A 27991-nucleotide genomic window follows, 5' to 3' on the forward strand; every position below is an offset into this window, starting at 1 on the left:
TAGAAGCCTTAGAGATATTCAGAGGAGAGGATTTTTATTTCTAGAATATCAAATGATCCTGTGGACTTTAGGGTTAAAATGCAACGCTTCAAAGACCTATGGTTCTTTCTAAATGTACATTAGTTATTTAAGGTGCATGCTTAAATCAGGATTTTGCCTTCTTGAATGCTGATGTAAAATAGCAACATTGATGCAATAATGGATGCAGTATGCAGAGTCGTAGACCTTTGACAATCACAGAGAATGTATTGGTAGTTTATGACTTTTTGAAATGCAGGTTTGTTAACATTACCGTAGTTAACACTGTGACTGTTATATCAAGTCGTCATTGTGGATCTCATAATACCATGGATCGGATCGGTTAGAGTTCCACTTTTCCAGAACATGAGCCAAATTTATGTCTGTCTTCATAAACAATTAGATTTTATGTGTCGAGTTTACTTTCTGAAGTTGCTATGTGTATCTATAAATTTTCTTGTCATACAGGGCCTCGCAGTTTTATGCATCATCTGTATTTCTAACATTATCCTTGCATCAACACGTCTTTGAAAAACAATGTGATTTCCGTTACCTGTCTTGCCCCCACAAGGCACTATCTTGAATAATGAAGTCTGAGCTCCTGCTACCTGAGCTCCTACTTTGCACAGAGATCACCTCCAGCTTTAAGCTCTTCTCTATATCCCGTGATCTAACTGAGAGGTCTGACTAGGATGATTGTATATAATGTTCATGTGTATCTCTTGCTATCAGAAAAACTATATATGTTTGATGTTGAGTTTGTACTTGTGTGTAATTGCATATTTCTAATTAAATCTCAGATTCACTATGGTGGACAAGAATATATACATCGTTCAAGGGGAGATTTCTGTTGTTGTTGCTGCTATCAAGAGGAACTCTAGATGGAGTACCCATACTCCTTTGGTAAGTTTAGTTTTATTATAAGAATATATTAGTTGTCTCAAATGTAGGTTCAAGTTAGCTATTTGAAATGATACACGGCCGCTTTATGACTGTATGTTTCTCATAGTTCTTTAATATTTAAATTGGGGATGCATTGATATTAATATGATTCTAACTGAAATTGATAAGCCGATAAATGTTTTCATGTTATGGCTTATATTTAAACTTTATACCATTTTGTATAAAATAAGTAAAAATAAAACAAAACAAAGATATGTCATTTTAAATGCTACAAGTGAATTTAGGCATCACAACATTGTAATGTGTATCAAATATGTTAAAAATATCACTTTAAGTGATTGTTCGATGATGGCAAAGGTAATCTATGATCTAATTCTAGATAAATCATAACATGCCAAATTGTCGCTAACTAGAATGATAAAATGATTTTCTCGTTCTTTCACAGGATGAAGAACAGGACCCGCTTCTCAATAGCTTCAGCCAGTTGAAAGAGACCCTCAATAACATAAAAGGTTAGACATGATCAAATTCAGGATTGCCGCAGATGAGTTACTAAGTTATTGAACAAGGTGTTTGGACAGTTTTCTGTCATTTTGTAGTCCATTTATCTAGCCCCCCAAAAAAATCTAATATCAGCTGTTGGAAATATCCCTTTCCCCATCAGTCTAAATAATACAGATTTGGTTGATAAAAGTAAAAAAAAACACAATTATGTTTTGTTTTCATTTTGCGCAAGCACTATTTCTTCTTTTCCTTTATTCGGGACTACATTGAAGCAGATCAAGGGGGATCAAACTAAACAGACTCATTTAGCTTTCGCAAAAGTGCTTCTTTCCTGCTACAGAACGAAAGCATATTTAATCAGGTGTATGCAAAATTTCCTCTGAGGAAAGGGATGGCCTTTTCAAATCAGTCAATATTATCTTTCTTCTTCTGGGCTCTTATGGTACCTCATAATGTTTGGGGTCCCTTTGAAACTATGTCTGTTTGTTCATCTAGTCATACAAATGCCTCTTAATGAACAGCTGCGGTAAATGTTATGCTGTGCTTTTATGCAATTGTTCCTTTGCTCATAAATAAATAAATAGTTTCTAGATGTGATGCTTTTTAATGTAAAGGGGTATTATTATAATTTTATAACTGATCTCGAATGAAAATCCGGTAGTAGGCAGAGCTAATGCGCGAACGACAGTCTCATTGGCTGGCGCTCAATTATCATCCCTGTTTTGATTTCAACAAATACCGATTTGACGATGCTGTCGAGCCAATGCAGACAGCACGATCAGACATGATTACCAGCTTGTTGCATTCTTTTCTGATAAAAATAACAATGGATAGTGGTTTGTGAATGTTGATGCTTAACCTAAATAATTTGATTAGGAGCATCCCCTCCCCCATGATTTCTCTGTATGCCCATATGTATTAAGAGTTAGAGCAACGGACTTTCATAATAAACTGCATTAACGCGATAAAATAATTGCCGGCATTAATAAATTAATGCCATAATGCGATAATAACGTGTATAATAAATAAGGTGTTCGTAGAGTGTTGAATGAGTGTGATGGCTGATTAAAACAAGACCTCTTTTGGGTAAGAGGGGCACAAACAATCTCGACTAACGTTACTTCTCTTTGTAGCTGAAAGTCTTGCTGAGCATGCCAGCCTGATTCATCATAGTGAGTTTCATTGAGTATTAATGGAGAGGTGTGAGTTGATGAGATGTGCAGCAGCTCTCTACTCTGTCTGCATGTCGTCATGCCTCTGTAATGGAAGCCCTGGACAGGGAGTCCTCTCTCCGGAGAATAGTGCTGCTCGGAGATGGACAGGAGCGGCTGTCTTTGGACACAGGGAGAAATCTGCCAAACTCCCCCTCTGACCCGCAGCAAAGGCCTTGTTAGTTCTGTTGAGAAAGTGTTGACTTTCATTCACCTACTTCATATTCTTGCATAGATGATGGTTGTTTTCCAAGCCACTATGGTTTAAAAGTTTGAGGTCAGTAAGATTTCTTCTGCCTACAGAGGCTGCATTTTCTTTTTATAGAAAAAGATGTAAAATTTTGAAATATTAATATAATATAAATAATTTTACCCCATTTTAATGCATCTTAAATTGTAATTTATTCCTGTGATGCACTGTTGAATTTTAGAATCATCACTCAGTCTTCATTGTCACATGATCCTTCAGAAATCATACTAAGATGTTGATTTCCTGCTCAAGAAACTTTTATTATTATTATTATTATTTTTAATGTTGAAAACAGTTTGTGAATAGGAATTTCAACAGCATGTATTTGAAATTAATATCTTTTGTAACATCATAAATATCTTTACAGTAACTTTTGGTAAGTTTGCTGAATACAGGTTATATTTTTAACAAAAAAAAAAAAAAAAAAAAAAAAACACAATGACAACACTTGACAATAAGGACTGACTGGTTGCCCGGGGCCAGCGTGAAAGACGCTCGGGACAGTTGACTGATTTGTCACATGCCTGTTCGGGCCACTGCTGCCTCGTCATAAAGTTTATCATTTGCATCTGTTTTTAAGCCTTGCTAATTAAAAGAACAAAAAATTCTAAAAGCATTTTTGCAAGGCGCAAAAAAAAACCTCCAATCAGTACTTGCGTGCTGTGTTTGTCTTTCTTGCATTTGAACGGACAAATACATACAAAAATACAATTAAAAATTCCCATCTTGCTGAGTAACTTTGTAGCTTTAACAATGATTAATTTATATTAAATTTATACAGGGGAGCATGCATCACAATATTTTTTTCAAAATATAATTTGTGTGGAAATATTATGTTGTTAATATTATATTTATTATGTAAACGGTCATTAACAGGCGGGCGACAGTAAATACTGTAGTAGGCAGAGCAGCTTTGTTCATGATGTGTGAAATATAGGAATATTGAATTTTATATGGATGTGTTTCTGAGGGGAACTGAAAGAAAAGGTTTCAGAAAAGTTTACAAGTTTGGAAGTGTTTTCTTTTCATTTTGGCTCGGTATAATGCATTTAAAGTGGTGCTAATATGCACAGCGCTGCTTTGTTTACAGCAGTAACCAGTAAATCTGTTCAGTAAGTGCCCCCTGCTGCCAGAGAATGAATCTGCATCTCATTAAAGGCGCAATATGTAATTTTTCTGCTTTAAAAATAGCAGATATCACTATATCTATGTTATATATATATATATTAGTTGTGTACTTACATTATCCCGACAGTTTCCACGAACTTTCAAATCCGGAGAAAATTATAGTTTAATTAGAAGACACGGCACGTTTCTTTATTTCCGTTTTGTCGCCCGTCTACTGTGTCATATAAACTTTGACCCCTGTAGTTTATCTAACTTCCTGCGGAACCGCCAAATACAAAGGTGAACAGAAGCAAAGACGAGACGAAGAAGAAAAAGTAGTAGCTAGTCTTGATCGAGACTATTATATTTTATATTTATATTGTTTATATTCGTATTTATACCTCAATCAATAACTTAGTTATGGATCATGATTATGCTTTGCCTGCACGTTCTGTGAAGCGCAAACGTACGGGTGAAATAAATGACCTGAGAAGGTTTTGGGACATGAGAAGCAACAAGACACGGGTAAATATTGGAGTTGCATTTCCAAGATAGAGAGAGCTTCGTGACAAGCTGAAACTACAGAGAGATGCTTGCATTCTAATAAACAGGTATGCATCCATTCAGCTAACTATATCTATCCGTATATTTTGTGAAACGATGATGTCTTGTGTAAAACGCAGACGGACTAGCTCTCAGACGCCTATTTTTCATGCGACACGCAAGCGTGTTGGAAGCGTTTCCAGGCAAAATAGAATAGGAAAATGTTTATATTTCATTTTGTACACAAATACACATTAATTCATGACACTTTGATGTTTGAAAGTCTATAGGTTGACTTAAATTCAGATATAAATGTAATTTAAAAAATAAATGAATAATTATCGATTTTCAAATATTGCACCTGTCAAACATAGTCTATTTTGCCGTCAATACTGTTGACGGTGTCCTTTATCAGTAGGCTTTATATTTATGCTCAACATGAAGTATAGATATTGTTGTCATGAAGACAAGAGCCTGGTCTCTCAGCGGTGTCCCTCTATGTCACCTACAGTAGCAGCAGCGCGCCAGTGCCGCATCAGGCACGATTCTGGTGAAGCAGGCCTACAAGCTGGGATTGGTAATGCTGCACTGTAATCATAGTTATTTATTTATATTTTTAATTATATTTTATTATATGATATTGGTTTGAGACTGAGAGTATTTTATTTAGTGGAGAACTTTGCAGCAGTATTTTATTTCTTATTCTATTTTTATTTTATATATATTTTATTAAAAAGTATTTAAAAAAAAAAAAAAGTGTATAGTAATAAACAACCTGCAGTTTAATGTTTGCATTTCTTTCCCTTACTGTACCGAAAATGAACCGAACCGTGACTTTAAAACAGAGGTACGTACCGAACTGTGATTTTTACGTACCGTTACACCCCTAGTAAATGTTATTTTAATATTTTAAAATGTGATTATTCAGCTTCTGTAGCTGAACGCATACAAACATAAAAACCTAACCTTTGTTCTTATTTACTGACTGTTCTTTTGTCTTGAATAATGATTGAACTTTATATTTGTCAGGTTAGTAGTTTTTGCTGTTGTATCAAAATTGAAATCGAGAATTGTAAAATTGAATTTGTTTTTATTAGAATACAAGATAACATAGATCAAAAGCAATAATAAAGGCAACTATTAATTTTTTTTTTTTTTGTGGCAGGGCCAGTGAAAATGTTGTCAGGGCAAGTAATAATTTGAACCTGACTGAGCCAGTGGAAAAAATCCTTAGCGTTGAGCCCTGCTTTACCTTGCTGATTGCCTTGTTTTACTATTTGCCTCTTAATAATGGATCTAAAAATGTAAGAGCTTAGTAAGTAATGGACAAATACTGCTTAATGCCTTTTCAAGAATGATGAAATAAGTTGAATTGGGTTCATATTATATTGCCAGTGTTTTGGCTCACGGTACTGTGTATTAAATGTATATGTGTAGTTCTTAAATGGTGTTGAGTGGACTTTTGTAGCCCAGCTGTCTTCTTTATGAAAGCCTGGTAATTCCATTGACATTGTGGCCATTTTATCTTGACTAACAACAAAAGCTTCCGCTGAAGGAAATGTGGATTAGCCCCAAAGGTTTACTAGCCACTTTCACTGGGTTGATAAAGGTTTCATTCTCCTTCCACTGCACCATTCGTTTGATTGGCAGGCACATGTGCTTTATGGCAGCAGAGTGCAGCTGGAAGTATATCATCTGCAGTTTAGATTGAGTAAATATAGCAGGGAGGCTTGTCAACCCAAGAGATAGATTGTTCTGGGAAAGGAAGTGTTCTCTCCCATTCCACAAAAGTGTTCTTTTCGCGAATAAGACCATTTTTGTATTTGTGAAACAAAGAGTTTCCTGAATGTAGTATGTCAGAAACGTGTTGGCACTCATGCTACCTCACCTACACGTGCACTACACCTGATTCAAGCAGCGAGTGGGCTTTTGCTAAAATGTGCTAAAAAAGAATTCCCCCCACATATTTGGAAGCAGATTTGCATATTGTAAAGTTTTCCCCCAACAAATTGGACTTGCATGTTGGCAAAATTCTTTAGTTATTGGTTGAAATAGCAGATAATATGGAAATTGGCTTTCTATCTCAACAGGAACATAGGTTACATTTTGATATATATATTTTCAATTTGTCTCTTGTCTTGGAATCTCAATAGGGATGCAAACGATTAATTGATTATTGGTTAATTGTCGATATGAGATTGATCGATTAAGGCTGTCGATGGTCTGTTAACTGATTTAATGTTGGGCTGTGTGCGGCTCGTGTGCAAAACACGTGCGAGCGGCTTTGAGTGACGGTGACTATATATGATCGCATCATCGTTAATTCACTAATTAAGCTTTTAATACTAATTAAGTGTACTAATTAAGCTTTTAATGTGATTTAAACTTTAAAAGTACATTAAAATAGAAACAACACAAGTTATTCAACATGACAAGCAAGAGAAATGTAGTAAGTCATTTCATCAGATAACTGCGCTCTGCAGGGCTGCGGGACACAGGACAGATAGACTGTTCGTTCCTACAACTTAATTTGTTCCTACGACTTAATTTGTGGCAATTGTCCATGTTTCATAAATTTTGTTCCCTAAATAACCCATGATTTATCTGAAATAAGGGAACAAATTAATAAATAGTACAAAATCTTAATTCATGAAATCTTTCATTCCCCTTCCCATGTTTACCACACACAGTAAGGGATGCGATTAAAAGTGAAAGATAATAAAATAAACCTGCGAAATTACAGGGTTAGACTGTGAAGATGCATCCAGAGGCACGGTCACGATCTAACATTTTCCTAACCCTGCGAAAAAGTTTTTTTTTTGTCTCAACTGTTTCGATCACGCCGGAGCCTGGAGCACACGTATATTCTAGCGATTCAAACTTACATCGCAGTCTGTTCATTATCAAAATAAAATAGTCAACTAAACATTTGAAAGGTTACACTGGTCAGTTTAAATAGACCAGTATACCGGTCCTCTCTTCTGTTCCAAGGACGTTTTTGCTTATATGAAGAGGATAATTTTTTTCTGTCTATGTGCGAATGTGTAAGTAGTTTACATTATAAATAATAGTTTAACATTCAAATACATTGCGAATGGCAGAAAACAGTCAACAAAGTAAATTGATCTCAAACGTATGGTGCGCTCTCTTCATTTTATGAAATGATCATAATCACATCTATTCATTTTATATTCCTGCTACTAGCATTTTATTCAGACTAAAACCCCATTAATTCAAGTGAGAAAGCGTTTTGTGTGTGTGTGGCTTTTGCACATCCTGTCATGCCAGTGACTGCTGCCTGCAATAGATGCATTTTGCAGCATTATGGGTAACGATTAATCAATTAATTGATTGTTAATTTAAACGACAATCGATTATAGAATTAATCGATATTTTACATCCCTAAATCTCAAGCATGAAGGTGGTGAGAGCAGTGATCTGTTTTATCAGTTGTTATTTGCACAAGACTCGTGGAGTGAGATATGCTTAGCTGCTGATTAGCAGACCAAGGCTGAATCCGCAGACTTCTGCATTTTCTGCCTTCATTTTTTGGTGAAAGTTATACAGATTGATTTTAGAGGGACAGGTTGGTTAAAAAAAACTTAAATTTTATGACCTGTATGACTTTATCCGGTGGAAAATAAGGTTTTTAAAAATTATCTCAGGGTTTTGGCCAATGTTGAAAAAGTCTTTGCAAATAAGCCTAAATGTTAATTTTTTTAATTTTATGTTATAATAGAAAATAACAAATTATGGTAGCTGCCTCCTTTTTTAGACTCTCTCCCTTTTTGAAATCCACAAACACATTGGTGTTGGAGATATGAGCTTTAGATCTTCGATCTAGCTTGTTGAACATCTGCTCGATGTATCCATTGGTTTTGTAAGGGAGATATTCTAGCTATGAAACATGGTCGGTTTAACATCAAATTGAGAACTAGGATTCAGTCTGGAGTCAAGTAATTCTCTGGGGATATTTTTGATATTGGTTGTACATTGAATATCTTCCATTGAGGCAAAAAGGGAGCGGTGGGTGTGTGGAGGAAACGTCACATTGAATGAAGATGTCTCACATGCTCATGGTATTCACTTTTTATACACTAGTCAGCCCAAGCCTTAGTCCTTTAAATCTTTGAATCTTCCTCCAGCCCTCCCCCTCCCTTTATGTCAAAGGTCAGGTTTTTGACAAGTCTGCAGAGGAAGCCGACAGACTAAATCCTCTCATTTTTATTCATACATCATACAAATACAGGTTTAAAGATGCCACCCGGTAGATCCAATACCAGAGCTTTGTTTGATTGACAACTCTCTCACTTACCCTGTATTCCTAGCCTTTCCTCTCGTTTGGCTTTCAGGTACTAAGGAAATTCCTCCTGTAATAGGTCAGACCACACCATCCGATGATTGGATGGTGACTGGGTTTTGTAGTAAACATCTCAGTGATACTTTGATCGCTGGTTCTTTTCAAGCGCTTTTCATAATCTCTTCATCTCCTGAACGGGCTGTGAAGGAATCCTTTGACTGTGTCTTTAGAAATTTGACTTACCATTGACAGGAGTACAGTTTTTGCAAATTCTTGTCTCCATGTGTACGTATATTTGAAACTATACTTGACATCGACCTACATATCTGAAGTCATTTCTGCTTGAGTGCTTGAGAACCACCCCCCCCTCCCGCCACCGCCAATTGTTAAGCTAACAAAATGTAGGAAATGATGATCATTTTTTGGACCCTTTCAGTTATTATTGTTATTATTTTTTTTTGCACCATAATTTTATTTGAATAACAGTTGAGCACATTTTCCTCATTTTTGTTACTGTAGTATGAAAATAACACTTAAATAATGGGGTTCAATATAACATTTTTGCATAACATTTTATTGCACTACCTTTTAACATGTTATATAATAAAAAGTGATTTAAAAACCTCATTTTTATTTTAGTCTTAAGAACTAGTTTGACCAACAGGTGTCCAGCCTACTTTCCAGTAACCAACTTTTAAAAGATAAATAGATGTCTAACTTTTTAAGAACGTTTAAATGCAACCAGCCATTGGTGTCCTCTGTGTCAGTCTTCACACATGTACGTAAAGTGAACTATAGCTCAAGGTCAAGTGTGATATGTCTCTGGATCACAGCTGCGCCTGTGTGCTGGAGTCTTTCTCCCAGTGCACGTGGGAATATGCTGCTCCATTGAGGCCCTATGGACTCTTCTGCCATTTGATATGTGGATGTATATCATAGCTAGATGGTCTGTAAGAATGTGCATAGAAAAGAGTAGAGTCATAAGTCAGAGCAGAGCGACACAAATGCAAATATGTTTACTTACCACGGCACATGGGGCAAATAAATTCTCCTTCCCCTTCAAGTGAAAGGAGAGGAAAGAAAACATGAGGGTCTGCTACTCATGTCCTTGGTAATGTCATCTGAGATTGCAAACAAATAGAAAGTAGAGTGTTCTCAATATCAATGTGATTAATGCTTCTACAGGGAAGTCACTTAGGTTTAAAGTTAAAACCTCACTGAATTCAGCATCAGGGATGGTTCACAATGGTAGGCTAGTTGACTAGTCATACCAACAGCAATAGGTCACTAGAGCAGAGTTGATATTTGCCTCATGCTGACATCGCACTATATTCCGATGCATATCCAAATTATTATCATTAACCTCTAATGCTAAGCCTAAGGTTTAAAGGCAGGGTTATTGTCTTGGTGTCAATGTCATCGAGATGAGATGACCTAACCTAGTGAATAGTGAGAGGTTCACTGGAAGGAATTTACAACTGCTGTCCCCTGAGGAGAGAGAGCTTCCTTCCATTACGCCCAATCCCACGTCCTGGGTTTCTATCACAAAACAATTCTCAACTGTCCTTGTATCCTCTTCACCACATTGATGCCAGAGGAAAGATGCTTCTGTGGAAGAGGAAAAGCGATTTGCAAATAATCATAAAAATATAAAGTGTGAGACTTCCTCCTGGAGGTGCAGTTGGATCATAACAAGTGGGTACTGATCCATCTTTAAATTGTATTTTTTTTATTAGCAAAGCCTTTCTTGAATTGTTCCTCATTCAAAAAGCATGTTAGGAGTAAAATGATTTGCGCAGACACTAATGATTTTAGGTGCATTCGCTGGCACATTACCATCCAAAATAAAAATGAATCACTGCGTCCTCAGTGGCTCTGATGTCGGGAGAAAATGAAGACTCTCATGGTCTACTTTACACCCCACTACAAATTACCTGCATTACAGAGATGTCACTACAGCTGTTTGGAGCACGGAGAAAATATCAACCTGGCTGAGGGCCGAGATAGGCTAATAAGGGACAGTTGATCAGTTGCGGCTATTTTAAATAAATTTTATTTATCAATGAGATTCACAACTAATTGATTTTGTTAGATACTAATCTAGTTAATAGTTTTACCAAAATAAAGCAGTGTCATCTGTTTGCCGAAAAACAAAACAAAAAAACATTTGGATGTTTTTGGCAATATTTATTTATGGTTGGGAGTGGGTATAAATAGTTTTCATAACAACTTAGATTTGTACGCTCATAAATGCAAAAATCTAAATCAGATTAGCTTTGCTCATCATTTGCTAAAAAAAAAAAAAAAAAAAAAAGTTTTTGACTGTTTCATGAAGGTGGCCCAGTGTGAGATGGGAGAGTAATGTACTGTTGGTGTAACCTGTTTGAAAACAGACATTAATTTTGCAGCTTTGTTTGGTGACCTTACATCTGATTGATATCAAAATCACTTAATTCTCTTATGTTAGCTAAAGTCCCAAAACAAAAACTACAGCGATTATTCTTTGAATGTAACCTTACAGTCTTTCTGTTTTTTTTTTTTTTTGTTCCATGCTTCTTGTTGTAAATGTAGATTCCATAGCAAAGGCTTTAGTGTAGCTGCAGCATGAAGTGCATTACTTGAAGTCGCGCAGATGCTTTTCTGAAGGTGTGTTGAAGTGTTACTTTAGCTCTGTAAATCCACAGTACATGCTTTCATATGTAAGTCATCTGTCCCTGTGGTAAGTTTAACACCCACAGTTTTGTACTGGTGTCACTCAGGGTGACAGCGTGCTCATCATGGCCTCTCTCCCGCTGTTATAAAACGGTCCATAAGTCATGATGATGGATGCTTATCTTTTCTTTGCCAATCAGCAACCCAGTGCTGGTTAGTAGCTGTAAATCTGGCCAGTTAACAGTGCTCTAAACAGGGACTGACAGTGGGGGCTTAGGCCCAGTGTTGGGTGGGGATGCAACTGTTGTCCTGTTTCAGAGCCTCGCAACAATGTGCTGAGTGCACGGAGGGGCCTAGTGCACAACTATTAATCATAGTCTGTGCTATGAAAGGCCCACGGCATGGGGGATACATGTATATGGAGGAGGTGGCGTTGGTGCGGTGGTTATATTGACAGGAACAGAGGACAAGATGGAGCACAACAAGCCGACTGACTTCATGCAGCTTGTCCACACCCCCGACCTAAACGACTAACCTCTCTAACCCAGTGCTTTAAAGAGGAAACATTAAAAGGTGTGTGAGCTGCAAGGTTAAAACCATTATAGGGGCCAGAGAAGTGAAATTATATACTGCTCTGTTTGAGAAAGCTTCCTTACAATGTGTTAGAGGTTCAAATCTAGTATTGGGAGGTAAGGCTGAAACGATTAGTCAACATTATCGACAATGTAATATTTTTGTTATATTACATGTATATATTTTGGAATATTTTTGTTGTCGAGTAGTCGTTTTATTTAATTTGACCTAATTTAGAGCCTGCAATAATGTGGTTTGACCAGTGTGGCGCTGTGACGCAAGACTGTAATTCAGCCCTCCTCGATGCAATTCAAGAGAAGAAGAGATACAGCGCTGCTTCAGAGAAACAGAATGGCGTTTGGATATGAAAATATGACGTGCGTTTTCCTCTCAATAATGAAATCAACAACAACAAAAATCACAGCAGTGTGAAAGCAGTTAAAAATGCATCTCATTACACAGATGTGGATGTTTGAGCGATCTCAGTAAAGCATTCACGTCACGTCTCTAGTAATTTATGCAATACCTAAATCAAGCAGCTTTACGGTATTAAACATTATTATTACATATTTGAATAAAGTGATAGTTTGGTTTACAGAGATCAAAGCTTATCTAGCTCAGGACTGTTTTGATTATCATAAACCAGTAAGGTATTTTAAGAGAGATTACAGTCAAAAGTTTTTGAATGGGAACTTTAAGATTTGTTGTTGTTTTTTTTTTTTTTTAAGAAGTCTCTTCTGCTCACCAAGCCTTCATTTTAGTTGGTCCAAAAAACAGCAAAAGCAGTAATATTGTGTCCTATTTTTACGGTTTAAAATAACTTTTTTCTATTTGAATATATTTTAAAATGTAATTTATTCTTGTGATCAAAGCTGAATTTTCTCCATTCTTCAGTGTCACATGATCTTCAGAAATCATTCTAATATGCTGATTTGCTGCTCAAGGAACTATTATTAGTATTATTATTATTATTATTATTAGTATTATCATCAATATTTAAAACAGGATTCAGGATTCTTTGCTGAATATAAAGTTCCAGAGATTAGAATTTATCTGAAATAAAAAGCTTTTGTTACATTATACGCAATACCATTCAAAAGCTTGGAGTCAATATTATTTTTTATTTTTATATTGGGGGGTTATTGTAGAAATTCAAGCTTCTATTTAGCAAGGATGCTTTAAATTGACAGACATTTATTATGTTACAAAAGATTTCTATTTCAGATAAATGTTCTATTCATCAAGGAAATCTGAAAAAATTATATTCAGCTGTTTTCAAAGACAACAATAATAATAACAACAATAATAATAATAATAATAATAATAACAATGATGATAATAATAATAATAAATGTTTTTGGAGCAGCAAATCAGTATATTAGAATGATTTCTGAAAGATTGTCACTGGAGTAATGATACAAATTCAGCTTTGAAATCACAGGAATAAATTAAATTTTAAAATATATTCAAATAAAAAAAAGTTATTTTAAATAGTAAAACATGTTACTGTTTTTGCTGTACTTTGGATCAAATACATGCAGGCTTGATGAGCAGAAGATACTGTTCAAAAATGTTTGACTGATAGTGTATATTGTGAATAAAATTGTTTATCCAAAAATAAAACATCTAATCACTTACCTTTATTTTGTTTCTTATCCATATTATATACTTACGAAAGGAGATGTTAGGCAGAATGATGTGTCATTCAGTTAATTTTTATGTAGTAATTAAATGGTAAATAAGAAGGTTTCTTTGTCATCTCATTTTGTGTGTCAAATATATTTATTTGTATAAATCAATTGTATAATGATTGTAATTACATAATATTATTTCCCAAAGCTGAAGTGATTAGACCATCTTTTATTTATTTGTTATAAATAACAGTATTTTAACTAATTGCAAGAGCTGAATAATTAATCAAATTCTATTGATTAATCAGTGAAATAATCGATGATTAGTCGATTAATCGTTCTAATAATCGTTAATTAATCGACTTTCAAAATAATCGTTTGTTGCAGCCCTATTGGGAGGTTTTGTTAATTGTCATATAAAATCGGCATAAATGGTTATCAGCCAGTGTTAGAAATGTATTTATGGAGTTTAACAGAATCATTTGAAATTGGTTTTTAATTATACGTACTTGTTTTTACATTTAGTTTATTTTAATCTAATGCTCACTTTACCTTTAAAAAAATTGTTTATCTTTAATAATTTAACAATACTGTTAATTGTAATTCTATAGCAGTTTAATTAATTTAAGTAATTTAATTATATACAAATTAATATTAATTTTCACACTTCTTTCAGACTTGGTTATTATTGACCATAAAATTGACCAACCCTGAAATTTTGAATGGTACTTTATTTGAAGCACACTTACCTGTTGTAATCGATAAGAAAATCAGCAAGGACACTTGTCACATAATCAAAATATCATAATGGGCTTGTTTTTATTTGCAAAGTCACTGTTCACCCTGGAGGACTGTAGTGATTTTTATTATTTTTTTATGTACTATTTTAACAACAAAACATTTCTGTTTCCCCATTTGTCTAATTTCCTGCTTCAGTGATAAATCCTGCATCTCCTAAAGGTATTGTAGTAGTTCAACACGGCACAGAAGAAAAATTGATTTGTACTCGAGACTCTCAAAATAGTCAAGCTCCTTCTGTAGAGAGTGTAAATTGACTCCAGTTACACTGGCAGCTTTTGTTGTGAGGTCTGCAGTAATCCTTCATCAGCGCAGCAGCCGATGATTAGCAAACAAGACTGCTTAATTACTTTCTGCCTTCTGAATTAATATTACTCTCATGCAAACAGACGCTCTGCTGATATGAAACCACTGTTTGTATGCAGCTTGAAATGTCCTTCAAACTGGCTCTGAGACAACATATTTTGCTTAGAGAAAATGATGCTGCTTATACGACAATTAAGATTTTTGTCATTACCACAATCATGTACACATTTTATTTTTGTAGACTTTATTATTTTTACTGGGGGATTCTCATTAGGCTCACTTCTGTAATGCAGAGGGTTATTACAGGTTGCAGGTCAGTCTGTTGTACCTTTCTAATGTGAGATGTCAGTCGTAATTGGCAGACGTATTGAGTGTTTTGTGTGGCTGTGTTGGATTGCTCTTTAATGTTCTGTTAAGTATATTCTTATGCGGTGGTAACTGGTCCAGACTGTAGGGTTGGGAGACTTTTGCTAGACGCCTGCTCACTTTGTTACGGCAAAAGGAGAGGCCACTGGCCCATAATAACTCCACACTGAGAGCCGAGGACATTCATAATCTGATGGGTGTTAAGGTGGGTTTTGGGCTGTTTCATCACCTCTGCCTTCGTCCCGCAGCCGTTTGTGTGGCGACATGTTGACAGGACAGTTGGCATTTCCTAGACTGACAAAATGACCGTGTATCTGCAGTTTCTGCAAGTGCCATGTGCTGGTTTTCTATGTTCTAATCACACTGTTGCTATGTTTAACCTACAGGAGGCTGGAATAAATTTAGCAAAGTCCGAGTGGCTCCGTTGTCTTTTTGATGGGTTGTTTTTATGAGCTGTACTGTTGGTGTCTCCTGCCAGCATGGTTTCACATCTGATCAATCATTCTGAAGAAAGTCCATTTCTATTCCTGTTATAATAGATGTGTTCCAGGCATGCTCTTGTATCCTCTTGAGTCCCAGTAAACCAGTAAGGTGCCAAGTTAAGACTAACAGAATTAAGCCATTTATTTGTAGTTGTCTTTATAATTTTTTTTTTGTATGTCAAGTCTAAATTTTGATGGCTGCACCAAACAATTAAAGATGTTATAAATCATTTAGAAATCATTGTTGGTCTCTGGCCTAGCAGTTTATTGTTCCTGCTGCAATTTGAGCTGTGGTGCCTCAGAGGAGAAACCGATAAGAAATGTTTCTTGAGCAGTGAATCAGAATGATTTCTGAAGGACCATGTGAGACTGGAGTAATGATGCTGAAAATTCATGTATATGAAAATGACGTGACATTCAGCCAAGTATGGTGACTAGGGCTGTCAAAATTGCTCAAAATTGACGTTCGAATATTCCCTCTAAAAAATACACGAATATTCGAACTATTCGAACATCTGGTTGCGCATGTTGTCAATGACGCGCATTACGTCAATAACAGGCAAAAATAATACAAAGAGACATAACTACTTGTATAGATAGTCTATTTAAGTTTAAACATATATGACAATGTATTACCTACACAAAAACAAGGAAATCAACTAATGGCCAAGTCTGCAGACCTCACGCTCTCTCACCCTCACGTTCTCTGCGCATAATGGTTTAAATGAACAAACACATTTTTGTGCAAGCAATTTAAGATCGTGAATGTTGTCCCAAATATAGCAGGCTTCATTCAGTGATTGAAACAAATATTATTAATATTAATTGAAGTTTTACAGCATATAGAACTGACATTGAATGCTCCGAGCGAGCTGTGCTGTGGTAAACATGGAACTTTACCTTGACATGAAACGATAAATAATCAAACCTGGGATCCATTGCTTGACAGAACTCCCTGAAGCCTGCCCCATCCGCGATACTGATCGGTCTCATGTCCTTAAAAATGAATTAAATTATTTTATCCGTTATGGCCTCTTGTCTTGTTGCAGACAAAGAGCTTGTGGAGGGCGATGCAAAGTAACGTTAAGTGTCAAGACGTGACTGTTTAGCTGGAGTTCCACACATTGTGCCATGCTCATTTGGGTGCACATTTTTGAGATGTGACCTCATGTTGCTAGTTGTCGAATGGTATGCTAACTGTATCTTAAATAGCTTGCATACAACAATCTCGCGGGTCAACAATTTTACCTCATTTTCTCTGCTGCGGTTGAGTTGGGCTCTGCACTTGCTGTCATCTTCCATGAAGACGCGTCAACTTTCAGCAGTGATGCTGTGCCAGACAGTGCGACTCCTGTGAGGCTGTGACCTGTCCCTGAACCCTCAGGCGCGCTAGCGGCCCACTCGCAAAGCAGACAACCACGCCTCTACTACCGCGGGCCTTTTTTTCCACATTTTTTTTTTATTTGAATATTAATTTTCACCTTCGAAATTCATTTTTTAAAAACTATTCGAATACATATTCGAATTTAGAATATTCGTTGACAGCCCTAATGGTGACCCATACTCTGAATTCGTGCTCTGCATTTAACCCATCCAAAGTGCACACACACAGAGCAGTGAACACACACACTGTGAACACACACCCAGAGCAGTGGGCAGCCATTTATGCTGCGGCGCCCGGGGAGCAGTTTGGGGTTCAGTGCCTTGCTCGAGGGCACCTCAGTCGTGGTATTGCCGGCCCGAGATTCGAACCCACAACCCTAGGGTTAGGAGTCAAACTCTCTAACCACTAGGCCACGACTTCCCCTATGAGTTATACATATGATGTATAAACTATTTGATGATGTCAAAGTCACTTTATTGTCTATGTCTTTTCAGTGAGCTTTCTCATATGAAAGCCTGAGACTAAAGATGCAAGCTACATGCACGAGGCATAACTTTAGTTATTGGTCACACTAAATCTGGCTTACATGTAGGCCTGGCTAAATTAAAATCAAAACCTGATTCTGATAGTTGTAAAAAGTTGTAGTCTGATTTCTTACATCAGGTCAGCGTAAAGCTAACCAACATGGACCGTAATGCTTAAAGAGGAAAAGGTGTGTGTGATTTAACCAGTGTCTGATTTCATTGAGGAGTGTAATGTTAGAGCAAGTGTAGAGGTTGCTCTGATTTTATTGACAATGGAGAGCCTTATGATGTTGAGAGGCTTCTCTTTTTGCAAAGCTGTCAGGCTGGAGAAATCAAAACACACAGTAGACCAGCAGTAGACTAAGCCCTGGTAGAGGGGGAATGGACTGGGATGGGGGGTTTGCAGAAATAAGGGCCAATATTAGTATTTCAGAGGCAGTGCCTTGCTTGTGTGGCGTTCAGATCTTAAGCCTAGGGCGTCCCTGTGCGAATCCCAGACTGCCTTGATGGACTGAGCTAATAAAGCTCTCCACACACACACACACACACACACACACACACACACACACACACACACACACACAGCTGCTTGTTATTTCATGCCCCATAAGGACCCTGTGACCACGAACATTCTAATACACATTTCTAATTAAATGGGTATCGGTTTGTGTGCATTCAAGTCCAACTGTCTTGTTTCACTCCTTGCTCTACACACACACACACACACACACACAATCAGTCACACAGATTGACAGGCTTATTGGCGAATAAAATTCAAACCACCCTCGATAGTCAATGCTATGACATACTCTTTCACTGTCACCCATATAGCAAGCACACAAAAGCCTTGGTTTTATGGGGAAGTGAGGTTTCATAGTAAATGTTGACAGTGTTTGGAGTCGCTGTTGTCTTCTGCACTTTATCTAGGACTTGTGTTCTTTCTATAAGTCCTATAGTATGTTGCATTGTTTGTTTTATTTAATACACTGTTGAGTGAATTTCTGTTTAATTCTACCTCCTTTATTCAACAAATTATTATTTTTTTTTTTAAGAATTTGTCATTGTATCATGAAGTCAAAGCTGTATTTGGATAAAGATTAAAGTGCAGGCAGAGGATACAGAGAAATCGTATGTTATTGTAATCATGTGTAACTGATCAAACACTCTTTACCAACATAAAAACTGCAGCTAAATGTGGCTGTCACTTCTCTTTTGAGCCTGTAATCTCATTCTGTAAAAGCACTGTATAGTGTGGTTATTTACACAAGTAACAACCACATTCTTCACTCAAATTCAGACTTGAAAAATCACATTTACCCCTTTTCCACCACGGCAGTTTGAGTGCTTGTTCGGAGCCAGAGCCTAGTTTCAAATCGGTTCTTTGTTTTTTGACACCTAAACCACCAACTCTGAACCAGAAAAAAGTGGTTCGTAAGCAGCACCAAAACATTGCTTGTCTAGAAGAACCACTTGGGTCAGGGGGCTGGGGGTGGGGTACCCTGACCAACAAGACGAACAGACACATTTGACCACCATTTTTAAGCTAGCAGATGTATTCAGCGGCATAAGACCTGGCTCTGTGGTGGCTTTCTAGAACTGGTTCTTAGAAGGCTCGCCATCGAATCAACTCTGAACCGACAATAGCACTGGCTCTAAACTAGCACCCGGTGCTGGTGGAAAAGGGGTAATTAAGAACAGAACCAGTGTTACCAAGTCCTTGATTTTCATGTTTAAACCTCCCTGATTTCTGCCACGTTTTCACACAAAACGAAACTACTCCTACTGCTGTGCGCATGTGAGACTGTTACTTAAAACTTTGCTTTATTCTGGATGGTAATTATTTATCCTGAGTGGTTAAAATCACCGTAATTGTTTTCAGTTTTAATGATAATTAAAATAAGTAACAGTAATACCAATTTAGTTTTGGCCGTGATTGGGCTGGTTTGTTATGCAGACCTGGCAACCCTTTACAGAACTGTACAGAATATACAGTTATTCCAGCTACAGCTTTTCAGACATGCATATCTCACTGTTCAGAAAATTGTCCCGCTATCTTCTAGTTGCTTTTACCAGCCAATGTTAACCTGTATATTATAGTCTAATTTTCCAAGGAGGCCTTAATATGACTTAAAATGATTTATATTTAGACAAAACAAGCATTAAAAGCATTTTTTTTCCCTCTTAAAAGAACCAAGAGTTTCAGTTTTGAACAACCTTTATGCATGAAGATGCTTAATTTTATGCCATGGCACTTTAAAATGTTAACAATAGGTGTCAAAAGGTTTGAGGACTGGAGAGCAGCAGCTTAACAAGTATAAACAACATGGCAGTTTACTAAAAATTGCCGGATCTTAATGTCTCCGGTTGCTAATGTGTCTGTCATCAAAAATAGCTAACACCCAAATGGGATATACTCCTGGCAACCATGTGTCTTATAGGCTTGTGCCGGTATTCAGTAATGCGATATATTGCGGTGATTAATATGCACGATATTGTTATCGTGGGCACTTCTAAATACTGTGAATAAATATACATTACAAATTATTCAGAACTTGGAATGCATTTTAAGAATAGTATTTCCATCAGCTGCTTATAATGCACAACACTGCTGTATGCTGCTTGAAAGCAGGCATGCGCTCTGATGTAAACGAGCACGCATAAGAAGCACATGGAGGAACACGTGAGAGACGCTGAATGAAAGCACATTCACTCTCTGACAGCAGATGGTGCTAAAATGCAGCCCTTAAATAAATAAAGCAGCTGTTACTTTCTAAACCAGATTTAAATAATTTTAAATAACCATTCAGATTTGTGTTTTCCCTATGGTGTTTATTACAGAGCCAACTACTGAAATATTTAGACTTAATAGGCTATTTATCTTCAAACAATTTAATTTATTATTATTTTTTTAATACTACAAATGGCCTAGATATTGTTTGAAAGTGTTTTGATCTTTTTTTTGTTCATTCACACTTTACATTATGGCTTTAAGTTTATTTAAAATTAGTTAAAATAAACTGCCAATGAAAAAAATTGTTCTGAATATTTCATTAATCTTAGCTATTCCAATATTTAATAACACATTGTTAAAATTGAAAGTTGCAACTGTTATTTAATGAGATAACATGAACTGAGACTTTTTTTTTTAACAAAGATTAATAACTTCTATAGTAAATGTAGCTATTGCTCATTGTTTAGCTGTGCATTTATTGAATGAGCACTATGCGATGTCCGAACTGATTACACTATATTTTATGTCAAATCATTTTCTATTTTTAACCTGTCTTAAATTCATTTCAAGTCAATTTTTAAATCATTTTCATTTTCAAGTTCTTAAATTGCTTGTTTTATTTTTGCGATTATTTTTCTTCATGACTTTTTTTTTTACTTTCTTTTTGAATTACCATTGTGTACGAAATATGCTATATAAATAAACTTGCCTTGCCTTGAATGTTAATGCATTAACTAAGGTTAACTAATGAGGTCTTACTGTAAAGTGATACCTATTGGTTTTTATAGTTCTTTTGCACTTTAATGTGTAAAACACTTAACTTTTATATATTTTCTGTATTGCTTTGTTTTAAATGTTTAGTTATTTTTGTTATAAGAAAAAAAGTTATTTAACCTGTTATACTGTGTTATGACCACTTTTTTAAAACAAAATTTCAATACCGTGATAATACCGTATACCGTGATAAAAGCATGATCAATTAACCGCAACAGGAAAATTTGATACCGGCATATCCCTAGTGTCTTATTTACAGCCATGACACACCAAACCATAGCTGTGGTTATCAACATGACAACTATCACGGGTTCGAGATTAAATCCTGTGTTTGTTCACAAAGTATTTAGGGCATGTGGGGTTGGTGAAGGCACAGTAAGAATGAGGCCTGTGGAAAGATATTTAAAACGTATTTAGTATATTTCAGTATTTTTTTGTTTGTTGCCAAATGATATGCTGTGCATAGACGAATGGTTGGTTTGTAATCAAAATTTGTAATGTTGTGATTCTTCTTTGCACTGGTTGGTTTGGTTCAAAACTGAGAAGTCCTCATAGAAGCATAAAAAAATACAGAGAAAATAAATGGGAAAAATAATTCTACTCCGATTACAAAAATGCAGTTGAGCTTATTTAGATAAATACTACACATTTGTAGCTTACATGCTGAAGTTTTTTTCAGGCTCTGGGTCTCCAATGTCAAGTTGTGGCCGTCACTCATTCCTTGGACCATCATCTTACTCTCTTCGACTAATGAAAATGACGAGTACTTTTGTAAAATGTATGACAGATGTATGGAATAATTCATTGTCCGTGTTTGATCAGCCCGTGTTACCAGCACTTCATTAATCACTGTGCATGAAAGTTGTCCAGTGACGCCCATCACTGTCAATTACTCTTCACTGAAATGCTGTGACAAAGCTCAACCATACGATTAAAGGCCCTATGCCCGCTGGCGGCAAAGAACAGAACGCTGGAAAGTCAATAACATTCAAGTGCCTTGGCATTAAAAAACCGCTCCTATTTTAGGCCAGCAGCTGAGTTTAGAGCAGAGCTCGTCATAAAGGTGACATGGGTCAGAACTTTCTTGTCGCCGTCAGGGGAGAAACAGACACTCTCAGATGATTAAACAACTGCCATCCATTCGTTTGAGGGGGGTGGCTGTGTAAATATTCAATTGAAAGAGGTGACATGTGGGGCAATTCTTTTAAACTTGTTGACGAGCCCTTCTTAAATAGAATCAGATCAGTGCCCCCGATTACAAATTTTGACAAAAGCCATCATGCTGACAGGGACAGGAGACTGTGTCTCGGGCACTGCCCCCACAGCTGACCGGTGGACATGCTAACAACCCGGGACAACAAGGAGGTGATGACTGCCCTAAAAGCAAAATAGACCTGCTGGTACTCTGGTGTGCCAATATCCCTCCCCATGTGCTCATGCTTTTTTTTTTTACTGCCTTGCATGGTGCTATCCAGTCTTTGCTACTCATAGACAAAGACTTAACAGCATTTGAAGATCTGGGAATAATGCTGTAAATAAAGCTGAGTGATGTAACTAAATATAGTAATACAGGGTGAGAATATCAAGATTTTTATGTGTATATGAATATGTAATAATATTATTAGAACTAAGTAATAATTTACCAAAATAAAAGCTCTCTGGTTTAATGTTTAAAAGCAAAAAAAAAAAAAAAAAAAAAAAAAAAAAATATATATATATATCATTTGTCATTTTTAAATAAAAACATTTTTAGCTCTTAAATTACACTATCACATGATACTCATCTAAAATATATTACATAATACCATATAATTACAGTCATTGATGCCAGGCAGATTCAGAACGCTAAATACATGAATAAAAACTGTTCAAATCTAGTTAGATAGTAACAGGTTCCACACTTATCATTAATTGAAACACAAGCATTGATATTGTCATTTATATGCTCAAATATATAACGATAAGCTGTAAGAAATGGCAATATTTATTTACATACTATTTTTTCCAAAACATCTGTAATATTACAAATGGCTGGTCTAATATTAAAAATATTAAATGTTTTTTTTGAGTGATTCTAGAAAGAAAATGTTGAACTGAGCTTGAATTAAAACTTTAAAATGAATAGTTTGAACTGATTATAACTGAACTGGCTTTTTAATGTTTAGCACTGTTTATGAATTAATTTTAAATGTGTGTGAAATTGACATTATTGAGCTTTAACTTAACTAGCTCAACTGGAAGAGCATGTCTGAAGTCATTGGTGCGATCAGAGCACATTTATAAAGGTCAAATGTTTAGGAGACCACATCTACCAAATGCACACATGGAAATGCTTGATAGTAGCACCAGTCTGTCTTGGTGGTTGTGTTTTGACTGACATGGCTGTTCGGTCACATCTCGACACAAACACGCCCCCCCACCCCCGTTGAGCTGCTCCGGTATGTACAGGTCAGTCTTTAGCCATCCCAGTTATGCACATAAGCCCGTGTTGGTTTTAAACTGTAGAAAATTCCCGCTAAACTGGCAGTGGTCAAGAGTGATGAAATGTTGAGCCTGAATATATGGCCTGGGAACATGCACAGGTTCTCTTTAAAGAGGGCTGAGGGAGGGCACAGTGGGCTGAACTTGTGAACCAGTCGGCTGGCTTGTTACTGTTTAGTCAAGTTTAGGTTGGGCTAATCCTGGGCTCAGTGCACAGATTCCAAACTCAACAGCACAGATATATGGGTCTGCTCTCAATATAGTAAGCCAATAAATAACACTCTTCTTTTTGCAGTGTTGAGTGTAAAAGAACAAAACATAAAACAACATTTACTCAATCTTTAAGCTTCTATCATCTTGTGAATTTTTCAGTGACATTTTTGAAACTTTTGGTTGAAAGCTCATAATTGGCATTTAATCTCTTTGATTAACAAAGGTATCTAATTTCAAACTCTATAGCCGTCGAGGTTACAACGGTGTATGTCAAATATTTAAAGTCTGCGGCATATTATCTTTAAAATACGTCTGAAAGTTTTACTCCTGTTATTGGACTACAACATACCCTAGATATTGTTTGACAGAGATTAATAATGTATGTAGCAAATGTAGCTATTGTTCATTGTGAATGTTAATGCATTAACTAATGTTAACTAATGAGATCTTTATTGTAAAGTGATACCTATTGGTCTTTATAGTTCTTTTGCAATTTTATCTGTGTAAAATGTTTAACTTAATATATTTTTCTATATTTTACTGTATAGCGTGATAAAAGCATTAGTAATTAATCACTACATGAAAATCCTATTCCGGCATATCCCTACTCACCGGTTTGTAATTGTGGTGACATTTCAACGCCCCAAATCGTGACGCTGAATGAAACCAACTGTGATTGGTTGTTTGACCATGTTGGTCAAACGTGCTCTTGGCCAATGAAAGGTGCCATGGATTCCAGACCTTCAGCCGTCAGTCTGAAGGTCTGGCTATGCGAGAATAGAATTAATATTAACGAAAGTTTGTCTTATTTCAATGAAGAATCACAAGGACCCGATCAACCACTTCAAAATTCCCATAGTATTCATCAGACCTCTGTTTCTTCTGTGATTAGCCATCTTGTTGCTAACATTCTTTCGATCATTTTCTTTTAAGGTGACAAAGTGGATAGCCAATTGTTTTTCTGTTTATCAGAGGTGACATGAGCATTGGCGCAAGTGGACGAGGAGGCCCACTGTTGCCATAGCTAAATATACATCCCTGACAGCTTCATAATAGGTTCCAGGAAGTTCAGTTGAAAATAAAAACAAAGCAACATTTCTAGCTGATTGGTTTTGAAAGGCCGTTTTTCCTTGCTGAATGGGAAAAATGTGGACTTCAGCATTCCATGGCAGTGATGCCAGTCGGATTGGATAGGCGCAGCCTTGCGTGTGCAGAACGAACGGGCCGAGATGGAGACGCAAAATACTGCGATTTATGGGAAAGAGTTCGGTCACAAGGTAAAAAACAAAACAAAAAAACACATATTATTATTCACGGTCCTCCTTTATATTTTTTATATTCATACAAAGAACAAAAAAATTTATACATTCTACATTAAGTCATTGAATTGTTGTGAGCTTAATAAATCCACATAAATGTCATAATTTTATCTCGGGACTGGATAAAAAAAACTGAGCTAGTTGACAAGTGTGAAAGGGAATGAGGGTCTCAATTATGCACTTATAAACGAAGCCTAATAAAGCCCATAATGTAAGCAACATTGTGTCAAGTTTAGTCTGAAACCTTCTGAGCATTGTTGGCATGTGGATTCTTATAGCGTTCAAGAGTATGTTCTGATTGCAAAAGATTTTTTTTTCAGACAATTTGCTTTTCTTTCTTTGTTTTTTCTTATTTAATTTTATAAATCATTTTTGTTATTACTCAAAAGATCACATGGTCAGACTTTCCATGGAAAATGCAAAAAAATATCAGATATTAAATCGTTTGGTCCAATCCTGGAATAGTCATGGACATTGATAAAATCTTAAATCATTACGATTATAGACACACAGATAGTGGTTTGGCCATAGTAATGTCTAGTTTATTAGTGAATAGTTTTTACCAAACCCTGAGTAATTCATTTTTGAATTATTCTGATCAAGAATCACCAAAAAATAAATAAAAAAAATCATTATCCAGTATACACAAATGATTGGAAAGATCATGAAAAAAATTACTGTTTAAAAAGTTTGGTTACGTGTGAAACAGATAGTTTTTTCCCAAAATTTGTCGGTCAACAAATAATAAAAAGCTTTGTATGTTTAGTGAACCTTGTGATTTTGCAAAGCTGATAGCCAGAGTTGGCTTGCGACTAAGAGGGCATGACCGATTGCTTGCGTAGTGTGCGGACGTCTCTTCTTGCTCTCCATTTGCTTAAAATGTTCTCATGTGAAAACGGAGCTTGAATGTTTACAAACACCTATCTTGCTGTTGCTATCTAGGAAGAATTTTGTCATGAATTCATAAAGATAATGCACTCCCTGGCCAAGGGCCCATGTGCTCAGCTGTCCCACATTACCACACAGTATGGTGGAAGAGCCATTTAACGCTGCACGGTTTAAAATTACCGCACTGCTGGCAAACGGCTGCTGTATTCTAGTCCACCACCACTTCTGTAAATTGTGTTTGTATTTCTTTTTTGCTTCTCCGGTTTGGGGTAAATTATGTGCTGAGAGATCTTTTATGACAAACAGCAAGCCCCAGGGAAGTGCACTTTAGACATCACTAGAAAAGGTTGAGATGGGATGGGAATTTGGCTCGAGTAGTTTTGCTTTTGCTCTTCAATCTCTCAGCCCATGAATGGACACTAAGAGGGAGTTGAGGCCGCGCACGAGTCTTCAAGTCCTTTCGTAATTTTTTTTCCCTGGAACGGCTCTTCCAGCTTTGTGTGTGTGTCTTGGTGCGTGCCGTTTTGTTTTGAGAGCTATGGTAGTTGATCAGGTCATAACTGATGCCGGTCTCTCACCCCTCTTTCCATGCCGGACTGCTTACAGTACTGCAGACATCCTGACCCACAGTGGAGTAATTTATGACAGTTGTCGTCGCCTTGGTCTGCTAAGCTGTGCAGGGCATTGCCCGCCACTCTCAGCATAGCATTTCAATATCCCACTGGGAGTACACCCGATAGGCTTTAATGTTTGCCCACTGTGGAGACCCTGTGGTATCACTGCACAGAAATGTGGTCCCCGAGCCGTGTTGTTCAAAGTGACCAGCTGTTACCATGGAGGGAGATTCTGGCACTAACAGACGTTCAGTTCCTTTGGTATTAGTGGATGATTACACTCTGATTGTTCTTGACAAATTTGCTTTTCTTTTTCAAGTATTACTGTTTCAGTGCTGTGTAGGCAGTACCATTTTTTTTAAATGACAGACATTACGTTTTGTTAACATTTAGGTTTTGTTAGTTTTTAAAAAAAAAAAACTTTTTCATTTTTTTTTTATCAGCAGTATAGAGATATAGAAAATATTGTTTCAAATGCCATTTCTTTAATAGTGTTTGTTTGCTAACTTTTGTTTTATCTTTATTTTTTTTATTTGATGTTTTTATTTTTATTTATTTTTTTGTGTGTTTTTGTTTTAGATTTGGTTTGAAAACTGACTCTCAAATGTTTGTGAATCAGATATGCTGCTTTTGATGTTTGTTGTAGTGAGCATCCAGCAAAGTCAACCACAAGGATGTGTTATCTGTTTAATACATTATTTAATAGCTTCCCATCTTATTCAGTTCTGTCTTGAAGCTTAAAAGCAGCATATCACAGTTCACAATTCTTTTAGCTCTTATAATAAAAAAATATTTAATTGCTCCGGTTCCCCTAAATTTTCACAGAATTACAAGTATTTTTTTTGCTGTTCATGACACACAGTTCATGGACAGTAGAGTATTGTGCAGCCATCATGAATAGAAAAAGTGCAACTTAAGTATTCTGACACACACAACTTATCAACACTGGCCCCTAATAAACTGACCCTGTCTTGGGAGTCAAGGAGTTAGGCCTCACAGGAAAGATCACTTCAGACCCTCCAGAGCTCTTCGTTAATGCGGCTCTGTCGTGTTTGGGCTGTTCCTCACTAGGCCCTCTGCCCACTCTCTCTCTCTCGCGCTCTCTCGCGCTCTCTCGCGCTCTCTCGCGCTCTCTCTCTCACTCACTCACTCACTCACTCACTCACTCACTCACTCACTCACTCACTCACTCACTCACTCACTCACTCACTCACTCACACACACACACACACACACACACACACACACACACAGCAAACTGAAACAGCTCAGATTAAGATTAATCCCCTTAATGCACAGGCTCATAATATAGTCATTAGGTGACTTGAGCCTAATCCAGCCCATCGAACCACCGTGCTTTATAAAACACACACAGGATTTGCTGTCAATACTTGGAGGCTGGAAACACAGCATCACGTA

The 27991-nt window shown here is 36.5% G+C and overlaps 1 protein-coding gene across 2 annotated transcripts in view; it reads left to right on the forward strand.

Moving 5' to 3' along the window:
• LOC132110906 (Golgi-specific brefeldin A-resistance guanine nucleotide exchange factor 1-like) overlaps positions 1-27991 on the forward strand; it is a 90805-nt gene that overhangs the window by 1823 nt on the left and 60991 nt on the right. For both annotated transcript variants that reach the window (XM_059517992.1, XM_059517993.1), the window contains exons 2-3: positions 819-921; positions 1367-1433. In XM_059517992.1, coding sequence (XP_059373975.1) covers positions 826-921; positions 1367-1433 — 163 coding nt within the window. In that variant the 5' untranslated portion in view covers positions 819-825. The remainder of the gene's footprint in view (positions 1-818; positions 922-1366; positions 1434-27991) is intronic.

The sequence above is a fragment of the Carassius carassius genome, chromosome 30, assembly GCF_963082965.1.
Source record: "Carassius carassius chromosome 30, fCarCar2.1, whole genome shotgun sequence".
Lineage (NCBI taxonomy): Eukaryota > Metazoa > Chordata > Actinopteri > Cypriniformes > Cyprinidae > Carassius > Carassius carassius.